At 39.7% G+C, this 13,566-nt stretch overlaps 1 protein-coding gene across 7 annotated transcripts; it reads right to left on the bottom strand.

Annotated features, from left to right (window-relative positions):
* Positions 1 to 1,179: 1,179 nt before the first annotated feature.
* On the bottom strand, positions 1,180 to 12,562 carry ANP32E (acidic (leucine-rich) nuclear phosphoprotein 32 family, member E). 7 transcript variants are annotated; one of them, XM_010289709.1, is made up of 6 exons: positions 12,371 to 12,562; positions 11,634 to 11,756; positions 10,008 to 10,170; positions 8,262 to 8,419; positions 6,115 to 6,169; positions 1,180 to 4,004 (listed from the first exon to the last, which is right to left on the bottom strand). In XM_010289709.1, the coding sequence occupies exons 1-6, from the start codon at positions 12,560 to 12,562 to the stop codon at positions 3,937 to 3,939; spliced, it is 759 nt and encodes a 252-aa protein (XP_010288011.1). In that variant the 3' UTR covers positions 1,180 to 3,936. The 7 variants fall into 7 exon arrangements, with proteins under 7 accessions (XP_010288011.1, XP_010288013.1, XP_010288012.1 ...); XM_010289711.1 differs by having other exon boundaries at positions 3,937 to 4,004; positions 6,103 to 6,169; positions 8,262 to 8,413; positions 12,371 to 12,520; XM_010289710.1 differs by having other exon boundaries at positions 3,937 to 4,040; positions 8,262 to 8,407; positions 12,371 to 12,520.
* Positions 12,563 to 13,566: the final 1,004 nt, after the last annotated feature.

Here is a 13,566-nt window from a genome sequence, read left to right as displayed (position 1 = left end):
CAGGCGCCGGGGCGGGGAGCAAGCACGGAGCATCTCGCCTCTGGGAGCTGGAGAGCTGGCTGTATGCAGCAGCAGAGGGGTGCTCTGTACCAGAGAGAGACTGCCAGGCTGTGGCAGGGAGAAAGGTGGTTTATGACAGGTCACAACAAGCTGCTCGCCTCCAACAGAATGAGCTCAGGAGCCCGTCAGCCCACAGCTCAAGTTTTTCCTGATTTTTGAAGACATGCCTACACAGCACTAAAGCTCCTCTCATCTCCTTTGCCCTGCGCGTACCAGAATGGAACAGCGTGGTTTTAGTTAACATAACCCCCCCCCCCCCAAACCCCCAAAAGGTAGACTAAGCTGCTGTTAAGAACATCCGAAGAGCTCAGGTTCCCTGATACGGTCTTACTCCAGTGGGCAAATGGGTGCATAAGGACTGAGCAGCCAATATGGGGCTTTCGGAGGGAGAGACAATTCCTCTCCCCATTTAAAAAACAGAAGGGGAAAAAAAGCCCCAGAAAACCACCACCCATTTCTTGGCTAATCACTCATCTAATAGAAGAAAAGCCTGTTTAGTTACTAGCTTTCTCAAGTGCATCCAGGGGATTTTTGCCAAGAATGCTGGACTAATCCCAAAACAAAAACAATGCTATGTCTGGCTGTATAGGAGAAGCAGCTTTTTTTAAACATTGTTCTTGAATGAGAAGGCAGAGGGAGGCAGCTACTTTGAAAGGACAGCTTTGGACTTGCACCTCAGGCTGTCGGGCACACCAAGTCAGCATTTATAAAAAGCAAAATAGAAACAGGCTCTCGATTTTCATTTTTGTTTCTTAAGACTCAGCCAGACTCGCATAGCTCAGCTACACTCGCATGGTATTGATTTATACAGTACTCCAAAGCCCTGCCAGCTCCACTCATTTCTACATTAAACTCATCTGGAAATCCAGACAGCGCTTTGGGTTTTCCATAGCGTCCTTCCTCGACTGTGACAGTGTTACCAAGAACTAGAATATCATAAAGTCCAAGTTCTAGCCCCAGAAAGATGCACAATTCTGCAGGTTTCCCAATAACGAAAGGATAACAGGTAAGAACAATTACCTCTTACTCCATTCCTGAAGAAATACTGCATTCTTCACAGCTGTACATACTAAAAGAAGTAATCCAATACAATAGTCTCAATTTATTTGAAATAATTCGGTTTGAAAACTTTTTAATTTAAAATTTACAGCACACGTGGGGAGGAAACATGTTTTGTTACAACTAAAAATTATCAGAAGAGTGCTGCAGGGTTGTTTTCTTTAATTTAACACTGTCATGGCTTTATTCAAAACACAGTTGCACAAAATCAGTTACTCCAAAGTTTAAGGAGAGAGTTTGATAAGGAACCGAAACACACTATATACATACTGCCATACAAAGAGCATTAAAATAGGACAAAACCTCTACAAAATATAAAACCCACCCTTACATATTTGCATGAAAAGACCACCCACCAAGCAAAAAAGTTTCAAAAGTTATCTGGAGGCTCTGTATTACTTATTTTTAAAAAATGCTGTTTAATTGCATGCCAAGCTGACAAATATGAAACTATGCTTCGATGGTAACACTGAGGAAAAGACAAAGTTACTTCGGAAGTTCAGTTTTGTGTGAGGCTCAGATTTTTAGATGTAGCGGCTGATGCACGACGCTGCAAGTTGTTTTTAGGAAGTCTTAAGTCTGCTAACCCATTCTGAGTTTATTCCGTTTTTGTCCAATTAGCTCATCCAGTGTCAAAACTGGACTCGCTTACTGAAACAAGACCGATACTCAAATAATTTTAATCTATCAAAATAGAATTTCTTTTTCCCATTTAAAATTAATTTTATATGCATCAGTAAAAGACAGTGAAGGAAAACCCTGACAATGAGGTACTTTAAAGTACACACGTATAAATAATAGGTTTCAATCATTCACCGAGACTACAAAAAAAAGGCAAAAAGATGGGAAAACACACTTTTCTATCTCAAAGCTGAGCACAAAGCAACTGCCTTGAACACAGAGCCTCCATGACAAGATAAGGATGTGCACTTACCTAAGGTTTCTATTCATTCAGTATTCATACACAAACACAGGAACTTAAGATTGTGGTTGCAAATGTAGTTTTACCACTACTTTTCTAGTGTCTTTACAGATATTAAAAAATGCAAAACCCATTTAGTCAGTTCATTTCCAAGTATATTGCCATCTGCCTGACACGTTTCATTCAGGTGCCTTTAATGGCTGGCTATGCTTTACAGCTACATGAGAAACTAGGATTTAAGGCTCTATTCAGGGAGGGGGGAAAAAAAAAACCAACAAAACCCACACACACAAGAAATTGGGCTTTGCAGAACTTCAACCCTGCAGTATCTAAACTTGATTTAAGAGTTGGAAGTCACATAAGTCTGCTAGTGTGTGAAATACCTATTAAATATTCACAGGTAACCGATCTACAGGTGACTCTTACTTAGGTCCAGGAAATCTCCCTCTTCCCCACGCTTGGTGTCTCCCCCAGTTTAATGGCAGCTATTGTCAGCCAAGACAGATATAAAAATAAGTCTCTTGAATAAAGCTGTGTGTGATATTTGGTTCAGTACCTACGTGAAACAATGTAAGTTAGTTTTATATCAAGACTACTGTTTTAATTCCAAATCATGACTGAAAGAGGAATGCTGTATGTCCGAACTTGGTTCGCAGTGGCTCAAATAGAAAACAGGATTTAACTGGGGCATAATTAAGACCTGTTGGTCACAATCAGGCTGCTAGAAAAAAAGCTTGTCTGCATGTCTCCTGTACTTGCCACCAACTGTATGCAATGGAACAAGTATCTGCAGCCATTCAATATAAAAAACCCTAAACTATTAACTAGTATTATACATAAACTTGCATGTTTTGCCTACAACCAGATTTAAAAAGCTTAAAAGGTGACCTGTGAAGAAAGACTAACTTAAGTTTATCTTTCCCCCTACAATGATTCTATAAAAGGGGAGGGAGGGGTAAAAAAAAAATGTGCTTGAAGGAGTTACCCGTTAACTTCTGCATTAGAAATGCATATATTTTATAGCCAAACACCATGATTGCTGCAGAATTCCCAAAATGACAGTGCAAGAGCAAAGTGAGTGAAAGTTTAACACAGACTTCTAGCGAAATGGTTTAAAACTGCAGATTATTCACTTTTGTTAATGCCTGCAATGACTATGTATTTTGGAGAAAATTTAAGGATTACAACCCTTTCAGTTTGCCAAGATACGTTCCTGAAGGTATCTCGTGAATACTCCAGCAAACACCGGACATCTGAACAAGCAGGAAAAAAACCAAGATCTTCTGAAACCCACTTAGGCTTTACAATGTAACACACAAAATGGGATAGAAGACTTAAAAAAAAAATTTACAGGAGTCACCTTTTAAAAAGCTGAAATAAAGGTGTAATCTAGTTGCCGATCTCAAATAGAATCCCTGGCAAACTCAGGCTACAGTCAAGTTCTCATTTAAAAGAGACTGGAATTTGCCATACAGCATTTTTGAGTTCAGCTTTTTAAATATTAAAAAAACCCAACATTTCTAAATCTTGAAGGAAATTCACAATATCAAACCCATGTGAAATAGGTGTTTTAACTCTGGGCTAACGAAGACCAACACAGCAAGCCTGTATAAAATTAAAGAGCTCCAAATAAAAGTCTAGGGGGAAAAACTTGACAATGGCTTCAGTGATTATAGGGCTGAAAATTGTTTTCTACATATAGGTTCACTAACAGGCTATTATATCTTATTTGGAATGATAAAAAGGGCAAGAATAGTAAAACCACACTTCTCCTATAAAAAGTTAACATATCTTCTGTAGGGACATCTATGGTACATGGAGACATACAGATCTGCATAATCACTATTGGGTATTCTGTAACTTAAGAGTCTGGTCCTACTTGTGTCTATAACAAATTAATCATCCTCTTCTTCGCCTTCATCTTCAGGGTCTCGTTTCCTCTTCTCCCCTCGAACGCCCTCTGCTAAGGAAAAGAGGTATGCATACGTCTCATTATGTTCTGCTCAGACATTGTGAACACAACGTTATACTTTGAGAAAAGGTAATTGAAATAGATTACTGTTTGTTCGTCATTAATGCATTCACCACTATAATATCTCTGTGTTGCTTATGGCCCTCCAAAAAAGATCACATGACTCTGAATAATTCATGCAGGCCATATTAAACGAAGTTCAAGCTAAGCAGGTGATGTTCCATACAGGAATTATTGATACGAAGTAGATTTATAAAAAGTGTTTCTGTTAACATGTATTTCAGAACTAAAATGGAAACGACTTTTTTCTATCTCCCTAACTTTAGTTTTCACAAGTTGCATACGCCCTGCCCAAAGCCCGGCACTTTTTGCAGATACCAAGTGAAACATGCTCCGTTCTCTCTCCAGTGACAATCCAATATAAGCATCTTGCATAAACATCTTTGAGCTTATTCTTAGAAATATGCTTAATTCAGTCAGTGGACTATGCGCTCTTGTGGTGAAATCATGAAATGCAATTTTGTCAAATCTAATAGATTTATTTTCCAGCAGTCATTTCCTGGCTAATTAGGCATCCTGACCACCTGCTTTGTTGTCTTAATAGATTCACAGGCTGCATTTGTAAAGAAGGAAGAATTAGTATTACTGGTTGAGAATTTTATCTTTTTCAAGTACAAGATGCATCTCAAAAAAACTCCTCCATTAAGCCAAGCATATGGATGAGATGAGAGCTAGTCTGGTGAGGAATCCTAGAATTTGTCTACAGTTTACACAGATTTCAGGGCTGACACAAAACTTTGCTGCTAGGGGTAGTTTAAAGATTAGGACAGAGTTCCTAACCCTTAGAAAAGCAAAGTTCTGGGAGAGCCTCACAGCAAGAAGAGTACAGAGGAAAAGCCAGCTAATAATGATTTTTTTTCAAGAGACTTTAGCAGCCATTGACACTTGTAATGGAGGACTCCTATCCGGTGTCTTGTCCTTACCACTTGGAACACAGAGATGCATACAACTAAGCCACCCATCTGTCCACCCACACGTAAGAGCACGCCGATATCTGCACAAAAATGGAGAATAAGCCTGCTGCCTACAGAGCAACTTCTCTTCCAGTGGTCCAGAACAAAGTAGGAGCATCGAATACAAGGCTGGTCCCTACCCTGAAGGCCTGAAAACGTCAAGGTGCAGAAAAAGAGCGATATGTTTGTCCTGTTTAACTTCTGGCAGGTCCTTTTTAAAATACCAAAACATTAAATAAAAAGTTATTTTATGAAAAAATACTCAAGTAATCCACTTCTTTCAAAGAGAACTTTTATGTTCTGCAAAACACCAAAGGAACAGTATCAGCCTGCAAAAATGCTAGTTTTTCCACAGCAGTTAGACACTCAACACCCTGTACCTTCTTAAAGCAGGATGAACCACACACACTGGCTTTTTTTTTTCCCTCAATCTTTTGACTATTATGCATGCGCCTGACATCAAAAGAGAGTAATTTATGAAATTAAGAAGTTACAACCAGTGATAGAAAGACTAGATTGAAAAAATATCATTAGGCTCACTAGCTAAGCCGTTAGACAGGATACTGGGTTGAGTTTGCCTCCTAGGAGCTGCCTCTCAAGTAAAATGTTTACTGGAGAAGCCACTTTCAGCTTCATAAAGGGAAAAGATACAGCTGCTACTGCTGCTTCCGGGGCTTTGCCAGTGCAGCCTCGGGTGCATTAAACAAGGTATTTTAAGTGCGTGTAATCGGGATTGGCAGGGCATACAGAAGAGTCCCTCTCCTCTCTGTGTTGGCAAATTTAAATTTCTAACTGTGTAGGAGATGCAGTATCTTTCATTTTAGCAAACTGCTTCAACAAGAGACTTTGAAAACTGTCATTTCTTTCTCAGTTTTATTTTATAAGTGAGCAGGCAAAAAATATCAAGTACTGCAGCTACTTTGCTACCTGCTTGAGCTCTTGCTTAAAGCGATCCTAAAATACTCCACATACCTTCAGCAACAGACCAGCCAAACAGCGATTTATGACATTAGAGTGCACATCCCAAATCTGCAGAGCTATAAAGAATCAACTGTTTTGGTCACAACTTTAGTAACTTGAGAACTTACCTTCTTCCTCCTCATCACCCCCTTCTTCGACGTAGTCATCATCATCATCTTCATCCTTGACAAAAATTGTGAAATAGTTTTACAATCGCCGCTTATTTAAGTTTTGCTTACATGCTGATCCTGAGCAGAAATTCAGAAAATCCTGCTGACTCTGAACAGAGGTCACATTCCGCATTTACTTTTTTATTACTGGACATCTCTTACAAGGATAGGCGGCCAAACCGACTACAGTACATTTAATCACCCACACCAGTGTATTATCTGGCCCAGTATTCTTGTTTCTTTGTTTTCCCACTTATCACTACCTCACGCCAGCTCAAGAGTAAGTTACTGCAAAATTAACTGAAGAGGCCGCAACAGCAGATAGAGATGACAAACAGCTTCAGTTTTCCTTTTAACCTACTGTCATTAAAGGACAAGGAAGAGGAGAAAACATAACAGCTAATATCTTCACAAAATGACTGTTTCTATGTCAAATGAATTAAGCTGTTGGGGTTTTTTTTCCTGTTTTATTAAAGCTGATAGCTGAAAAATGTAAACCAATTAACAGTCAGCAGCCCCAGAAAATTAAACAGTGGTGCAAGATCTCTGCCCTACTGGCACCGTGTCAAGCCTGGAAGACAAACTGAAGTCTTATTTTTATATCCATCTGCTATATCAAATTTTGTAACAAGTAAAAATGTGAAAACATTAGCGAGCCCATACGACATTTGCCCTTAGAACATGGGAATTAAAAAACACTCTGTATTAATTTATCGCCATTAGAATGCTACATGATTTCATTTTTTAAAATACAGGGCAAAGCTCGGCAGACTAGAACTCTTTCCAAACTTCACATACTTCACCCTGACCATCACCTGGTCCTTCCCTAAAGGAATGCAAAATACAAACTCAGTATCTGGTTTTGCTGCACCATCAACAGAAGGGCCACAGTTCTGAAACACCCAAACATTTTCACAGCTCCGTGTGGCAACTCCTAGTTCCCCAACGTGCAGAGCCTATGCATATACTAACGACCATACACAATATTAATTCCTGATACGCTTCCTAGTCACATTCATTTTCCAAGAACTACCTCTAAGGTCTTGGCTTCAAAGCTATTTACTTTCAGCTTCATGAACTGTGTTACAGCCATTACCCCTTCAGAGTATTATGGCAGGAACGAAGTTACAAATCCTACAAGCGCTAGTTACAAGAACAAAACAAAGAACACCAAAGAGTTTGCTTCAAGATTTTCTGCGCATCCATGTGAAATGGAGCTGATAGGAAGTAAACTCTTATCAAAAGTAACAGCAGTGGAAGTGATGTCCACAGGGGTTTTTTTGATCTGAAACGTGCAAGCTGCTTGCACAGGCTTGCGCACAAAATCCATGCCAGACACATTCTCCCTCTGAAACCCCTGTAGCTGTCAAAGGAGAGTACTGACTCAGGACTCCTGGGTTTTATGTCTATGCAATGATCACTTAGGCATGACCAGTTTATATCTACAAGAACCTATTCATAACCTTGTAAAATATATGTATTTTCTTATCTTAATACTCCTCCGCTTGCTTTTTAGCACAGTACTACTTGAAAGATCCTGTGGACTATCTTCCACAGCTCTTCAACACCACCACCAAGAACAGTTTCAAGTGGGTGCATAGTAAAAAACCCAGCACTTAATACAGCAAAAAATAGAGACTTTTCCGTTCATTTGAAGTACTGGTAACTTGTTGCTACTTCATTCTCTTCTTTGGCAAGACCAGGGTGTTTTCTCTCATTTTCCAAAAGAAATTAATTTATTCTACTTAACACGTATTTCTATTCTGACAATTTAATTGGTAGTAGCGCGCAGTTTCAAAAGCATTGGGGAGCACAGATTCTTTAGCTTACAGAGAATAAAGAGGCTCTACCATCCTGCGGCATGAAGGGGTGGGATAAAAGTCAACCAGTCTTGGAAGTCAGCCAGGACCATCTTCATAGCTGACAGCCACCACTCAGGTTCAAGTCAACACTTTATACTTCAGGGACAGCAGCGTTGCCTCCAAAATCTCTCACTGCGTCTACCCTGCATTTATCTACCCCATGTCTATATGTTTAAATTAACACAGAAGTCTGTAGGCCGTTTTTCTTCATTTCTTGGATTTGGCAGAATTTACAAACTTTACCTGAATCTCTTCTTTCATCAGGTATGAAAGACCGACTTCCTCCTCCTCTTCACCTTCCCCCAAATCTGAACCTCCATCGTCTTCATCATCTTCCTCTTCATATTCTCCTGGAGGACCAGCTTCATCCTCATCTTCATCATCATCATCTTCATCTCCTTCTGAAATGAAGGATACACTTATAAATATATGCTAAAAGTTACATTTCATTCACTCCCCTTTATGCAAGTTTGTATACACCAGGACAAGCTAGTTGTAATGTTTTATTCCAGAAGGGTTTGAGTTGTTGCCGGCATTTAAAACAAAAACAAAAAACAACATGTGGGAAACAAGCATGATTTTAATTGTTAATCTTTATAATTTTTTTTTTCCCCCCTAAGAAAGGCTACCAATGTTTTTACATCACAAGTTTCAGGCAAAATTCTCAACACCTGAAGCAGCTACATATGCAAACTCCTGCAAGGGAGCTGAAGACTTAGTGGAAAAGGAGGAGAGACTTCTCTATAGAATCAAACCCTGAAATATTTAACGGCAAAACCAGCTTAACGTATTACACGTATCTGTTATTTAATCACTTCCTAGTAACTATGAAACACCTACAGTTCCAAAGAGATGATCTCTCATTTCAGATCTGTGTCTGGAGAACATAATCACTTTCACAGTTTCAGTTAAGCAAATTACAAGAAATGACAAGGTGATTTAACACTTAAATTCATTTTCAAGTTAATAACCTATTAATCTATTTTCAAGTACTGGGTTTATTTTCACATTACAACTATCCACTATTTGGCTTTCACTGAGTTCTTTTAAACCCAGGCTTCCGAACTTTGATGTGTCTGAGTACTCGTCAGCAGCCCCTTGACAGCCATGACCCAGCGTACAGCAGCGTCAGCTCCCAGCTAATGATTTAAGGTACAAAGAAAACACTGAGAAACCTCTGTCATGCACAGATCCAGCCCGGATCTCGCTAGTTATTTGTGTGGATATTTAGAACGCAGACAGGCATAAGATGCTGCATCACAACAGCAGCCCATGATATCTCCTAACAGCGCTCAAACACATTTTGGATGGGTTTTTTCTTAAAATTTAAGAAAAAATGTCATCTTAAAATGACAGCTTTTTGTCAGTCATCTGTTAACCAAGTACATTTAAAGAAGAGCATGCATACTCTTATTCCTGCAATCGTATCGACGCAGAATTTGTAGCCACACACTGAACAGACCTATACCTACGGGTTTCGTTTTCAATCAGGTAACAACAACGGAAAAAAGATGTAGGAATAGCCTCGTTAAAGGCTACAACTGAGGTCAGATCAAAAGGAACCATATACACTTTTTTGAACAAAAAATTGTATTATACAAGAGCCTGGGACCAAAGCCATTACAAAACACAGTAAAATTATAATTTTTCACACAAAATAATATGTGTTTGTCCCCTCACTTTGTATCATTCAGTAGTGCCACAGTGCTTTACTACTGGCAACAACTTATTTTGAGAATATTTGTATCTTTCTAACAATATCTCTAGTCAAATTTCCTTAAACTCGGAAGGCTTCTGCATGAACACTCAAAACCTTTGACAGGAGTTTTCCCTCTGTATCACACACCAACCCAGCTCTAGAAGACTGCGCTTCAAAAATAAGAGCACAGAACTGCGCTAGTGCATTCAAGGAGTCACTATACCCCACGCTGCATCTCTATCGTTACTATAGCATACTATTTCTATCCACAGTTTATTTCAGGAAGTTACCCTCATCATCATCTTCCGAGTCCGGTGCCTCATTATCTTCCTGATCAAATCCATCTAGGTATGTGATTTGCTGAAGCAGCTCAAAAATGCTGTCTCTGTAATCCTCGAGGTTTGTAATCTCACAGTTGAACAGGTCAAGACTCTTCAAGTTTTTGAGATTTTGCTGAAAATAAATGAAAAGGGTTTTTTTTTCCCCCCTTCTATTTCTTGACGCAGTACTTCAAGTTACAGTGTGGTCATGGGCCAAATACAGTTAACCATACAGCCAGCTACAGAACTTACTTTGTCCCCATCCCTTCTTTTCTATTCAGTATTTTGCTTCCCATTAAATACAAACTTCAGGTCAAAAAGTTGTTTGCAGTAGTTCGAACACCTAATGAAAGTGCTTTTGCAGGTAACTCCACAGTGTGTTTGCAGCACACCCAAAACATCCTTGAAGCACCAGACCACCGTTCATAGACTGCCTAACGCATATTTGCATTTGTTTTCTGTTTGCATAGCCTATTTTTGTTCAGGGAATCCTGGGCCAAAACTTAACAACTCCAGCAGCCTTTCAGTAAACAGTCTGACTAATTTAATTACAGGCATCCTGTGAGGAGCAAGAGGCACTTGGAAGGATTTATAAGCACACTACAGAATTTGCTTTCCAAAAAAATAAAGACGAGACCAACTGATGGCGATTTTTCTCACCTTTTAGACTTCACACATACAGAACAAGCCACCTGCATGGCTTGGCTAAGCATCTAAGGTCTAAATAAAAGTGTATCTTCTATAAAGCACTGTAACTGCTTTACTCAGTCTCCTAACTGCTGGGTTAAAGCATCATTAAAGTAGATGAAGAATCTTTATGAGCAGTTTTAAAAATATGCAGTCTATAGCAAAGTCCTAAAAAAAAAATAATCAGCTGGAACAAGGAGTGCACAGATCAGATAGTGACAGGCACAGGCAGCTTCCTCCTACATTTAAGTGACCTACTACTGGTGCTTTCCAGGTTTGCCTCTAACTGACCATCTCATACACACATCCTAATCACTTCATAGTTTAACAAAAGCTGAAGGCAGTTGCTTATTAGCCAATCTATACCTTAATAAATGAACACAAGAGGACTAACAAGACACAATTTGGCTACTTTTCATTCAAAGACAAAACAGAAGCTCAGAAATCTTATTCAGTACATCCCTTTACTAACACAGAAGGAATTTTACAGCAGCACGTTTACAACTACTGCCTCTAATAACCATGACATTGAGTTAATCAAGTCAGGACCAACTGGAATACTGACAAACCTAAACACCGCAGTATCTATTTCACCTGAGCTGGCAAGAAAGAAAAAAATTATATAGAACGTACAACAAGTAAGAAAAGAAATTTCATTTCGCACGCCTTTCAGCTGAAAAGGAATATAAGCAGCTTGAACTGTATCTTTGTACTTGCTGATCTCTTACATTGTACTAGTTTAAACCCATTCACTGTTTCTATACCGTGCCTGAAAAAACTGCTCATACACAGCCCTTACAGCTATGCTGGTACCAATCCATTGCAAAAATTTAAAATTAATTTCTTCTTGATAAAAACAGTATTTATTACATTGACATTTGCAGTTAGCCCCTCTCCCTTCATACTTACAAGAGCTTCCACAGTGCCAAGATCTTTGATTTTGTTGCCACTTAGATTTAGGTATGTGAGATTTGGACATCTTTCTGCAAGGACCTCCAGGCCTCCGGAAATGATGTTGTCACTCAACTCCAACTATTATACAGAAAAAAAAAGTAACTGAACAGTTGGCTTCTTACCATTAGATTCAGACCATATAATTTTCAATTGTTCTAACAGTTTAATCACAGAGCCAAACACTTTTTGAAGAGTCCCACAAGTTAACAGGCACTAGTTGTGTTAACGCTTTGGCTGTCATTAGGTTTACTGGGAGAATTATAAACTTACCCCTTGGAAATCTCGTGGGTTTGGATACCTAAACTTTAAGTTAGAACACATAATACTGGAATTCACTTCAAGCCTTTATTCTGCCAGTGATGTGCAACTCCTCTGGCTGGGAAACCCAACGGCCTCTTATCAACCACTAGCAAGAGACGGCCAACCTTCACATTTTTAATAGACAAGCATTTACTGTCCTAAGAGTCACTGACCAAGCCCAATTTGGCCATAATTAACTGGAGATACCCAAAACAAGTTCAGATCTTAAAAAACCAAGCCCATAGATTGGACAAGGCATCATTTCACAGGCCTGCCATCTCACAAAGCACCGTCAGCGCCACGCCAAGTTCAACCACGAGCGCCGAAAGGCACAACCACGGGTTGTCACCCATGACTTCTCCTCAAAGCACCAGCAGACGAATGATACATACCTTTCGGAGCTTACTCAACGTGGGAAGTTTGGCCAGCGATGTCAGCTCTACATTGGCCATGCTAAGAAACTCGAGTTCTTTAAATGAATCATTCAGACCTTCGATTTCACCGTTGCTGGATCGGCAGTTATCGAGCACCAACTCCGTCACCTTCGAACCGGACAGCAAGTCACTTGTCAGTTTAATGAGCATCAAAAAACGCACACAATTCAGCTAAACCATAATTTAGAAACTGCTAAATATCTGTTTGGTGTTTGGTTTAAATTTAGGCTAGACTTGCGCGCCGAAATCACTGACACCCGCCTGTTTAAAAAAAAAAAAATGCAAGCTTCCTTTCCTCTGAGCATGCTTCAAATTCTGCAAAAACTGCCATCTAAGCCCAAAATTTACTGATAGACACTTTTATAGCTTCCTATAGTGCCACCACAGGCAGGGGTATAAGCTGTCCTTCTGCAGGCAGGAACTGCCAACTTGTTTCTAAATCTTAGTAATTCAATTGTGCATATTCAAACCTGTGAAAGTATTCAATTTCCTTCTGAACCCTAAACCTAGATTATTTTAGCAGTGAGTTCTGCAGTTTAATTAAACCCAATTAAATAATTTCCTCATGCCAACGCCACTAAAACAACTAGGTGATCGATACAGGTCACGTACTTTGAGAAGTGGTAACAAGGAGCAGCCAATTAATTTTAAATTATTTTATCTACAGTGGAACATACCACTCATTAGAAAGGACATTAACGAGGCGACTCTTCCTTTCCCCTGCGCACTTTTAAATAATAACATTTTAAGACTGCTGCAGAAACCTCCGGGTGACACAATTTACCTGCTTCAAGTAAAAATCTCACTTTTCCACCAAAAAACCCCCCACCATACTCCAAACATGTACAAAGTTTTTAAGAAAGCTGCCGGGGAGAGGGGACCTTCCCAGCTTTGCCCAAGACAGACGCTAAAAGCACACGGAGACCTTTGCAGGTACCTTGCAGCCCCCTGCCACTAATAAATTTACTGACATGCGAGCTGTTTGGTTAAATCCAGTTTTAGGCACTTTTTTTTATCCCCCCCCCAAACCCCACCGTGGGTTCTGTGATATCGATGTAGCTGGACTTTACTCCTGGGGAGAGCGAGAGGTTCTTACTTGACCTCGATGCCAAAAACCACGAGTGGGGGCCGTCAGGTGTTCACGGGGGACGGTC

This window comes from Phaethon lepturus, unplaced genomic scaffold (assembly GCF_000687285.1).
Source record: "Phaethon lepturus isolate BGI_N335 unplaced genomic scaffold, ASM68728v1 scaffold41566, whole genome shotgun sequence".
NCBI classification, from domain to species: Eukaryota; Metazoa; Chordata; class Aves; order Phaethontiformes; family Phaethontidae; genus Phaethon; species Phaethon lepturus.
The sequence above is the reverse complement of the archived record's forward strand: the minus strand, read 5'-3'. Positions and strand labels throughout refer to the sequence as shown.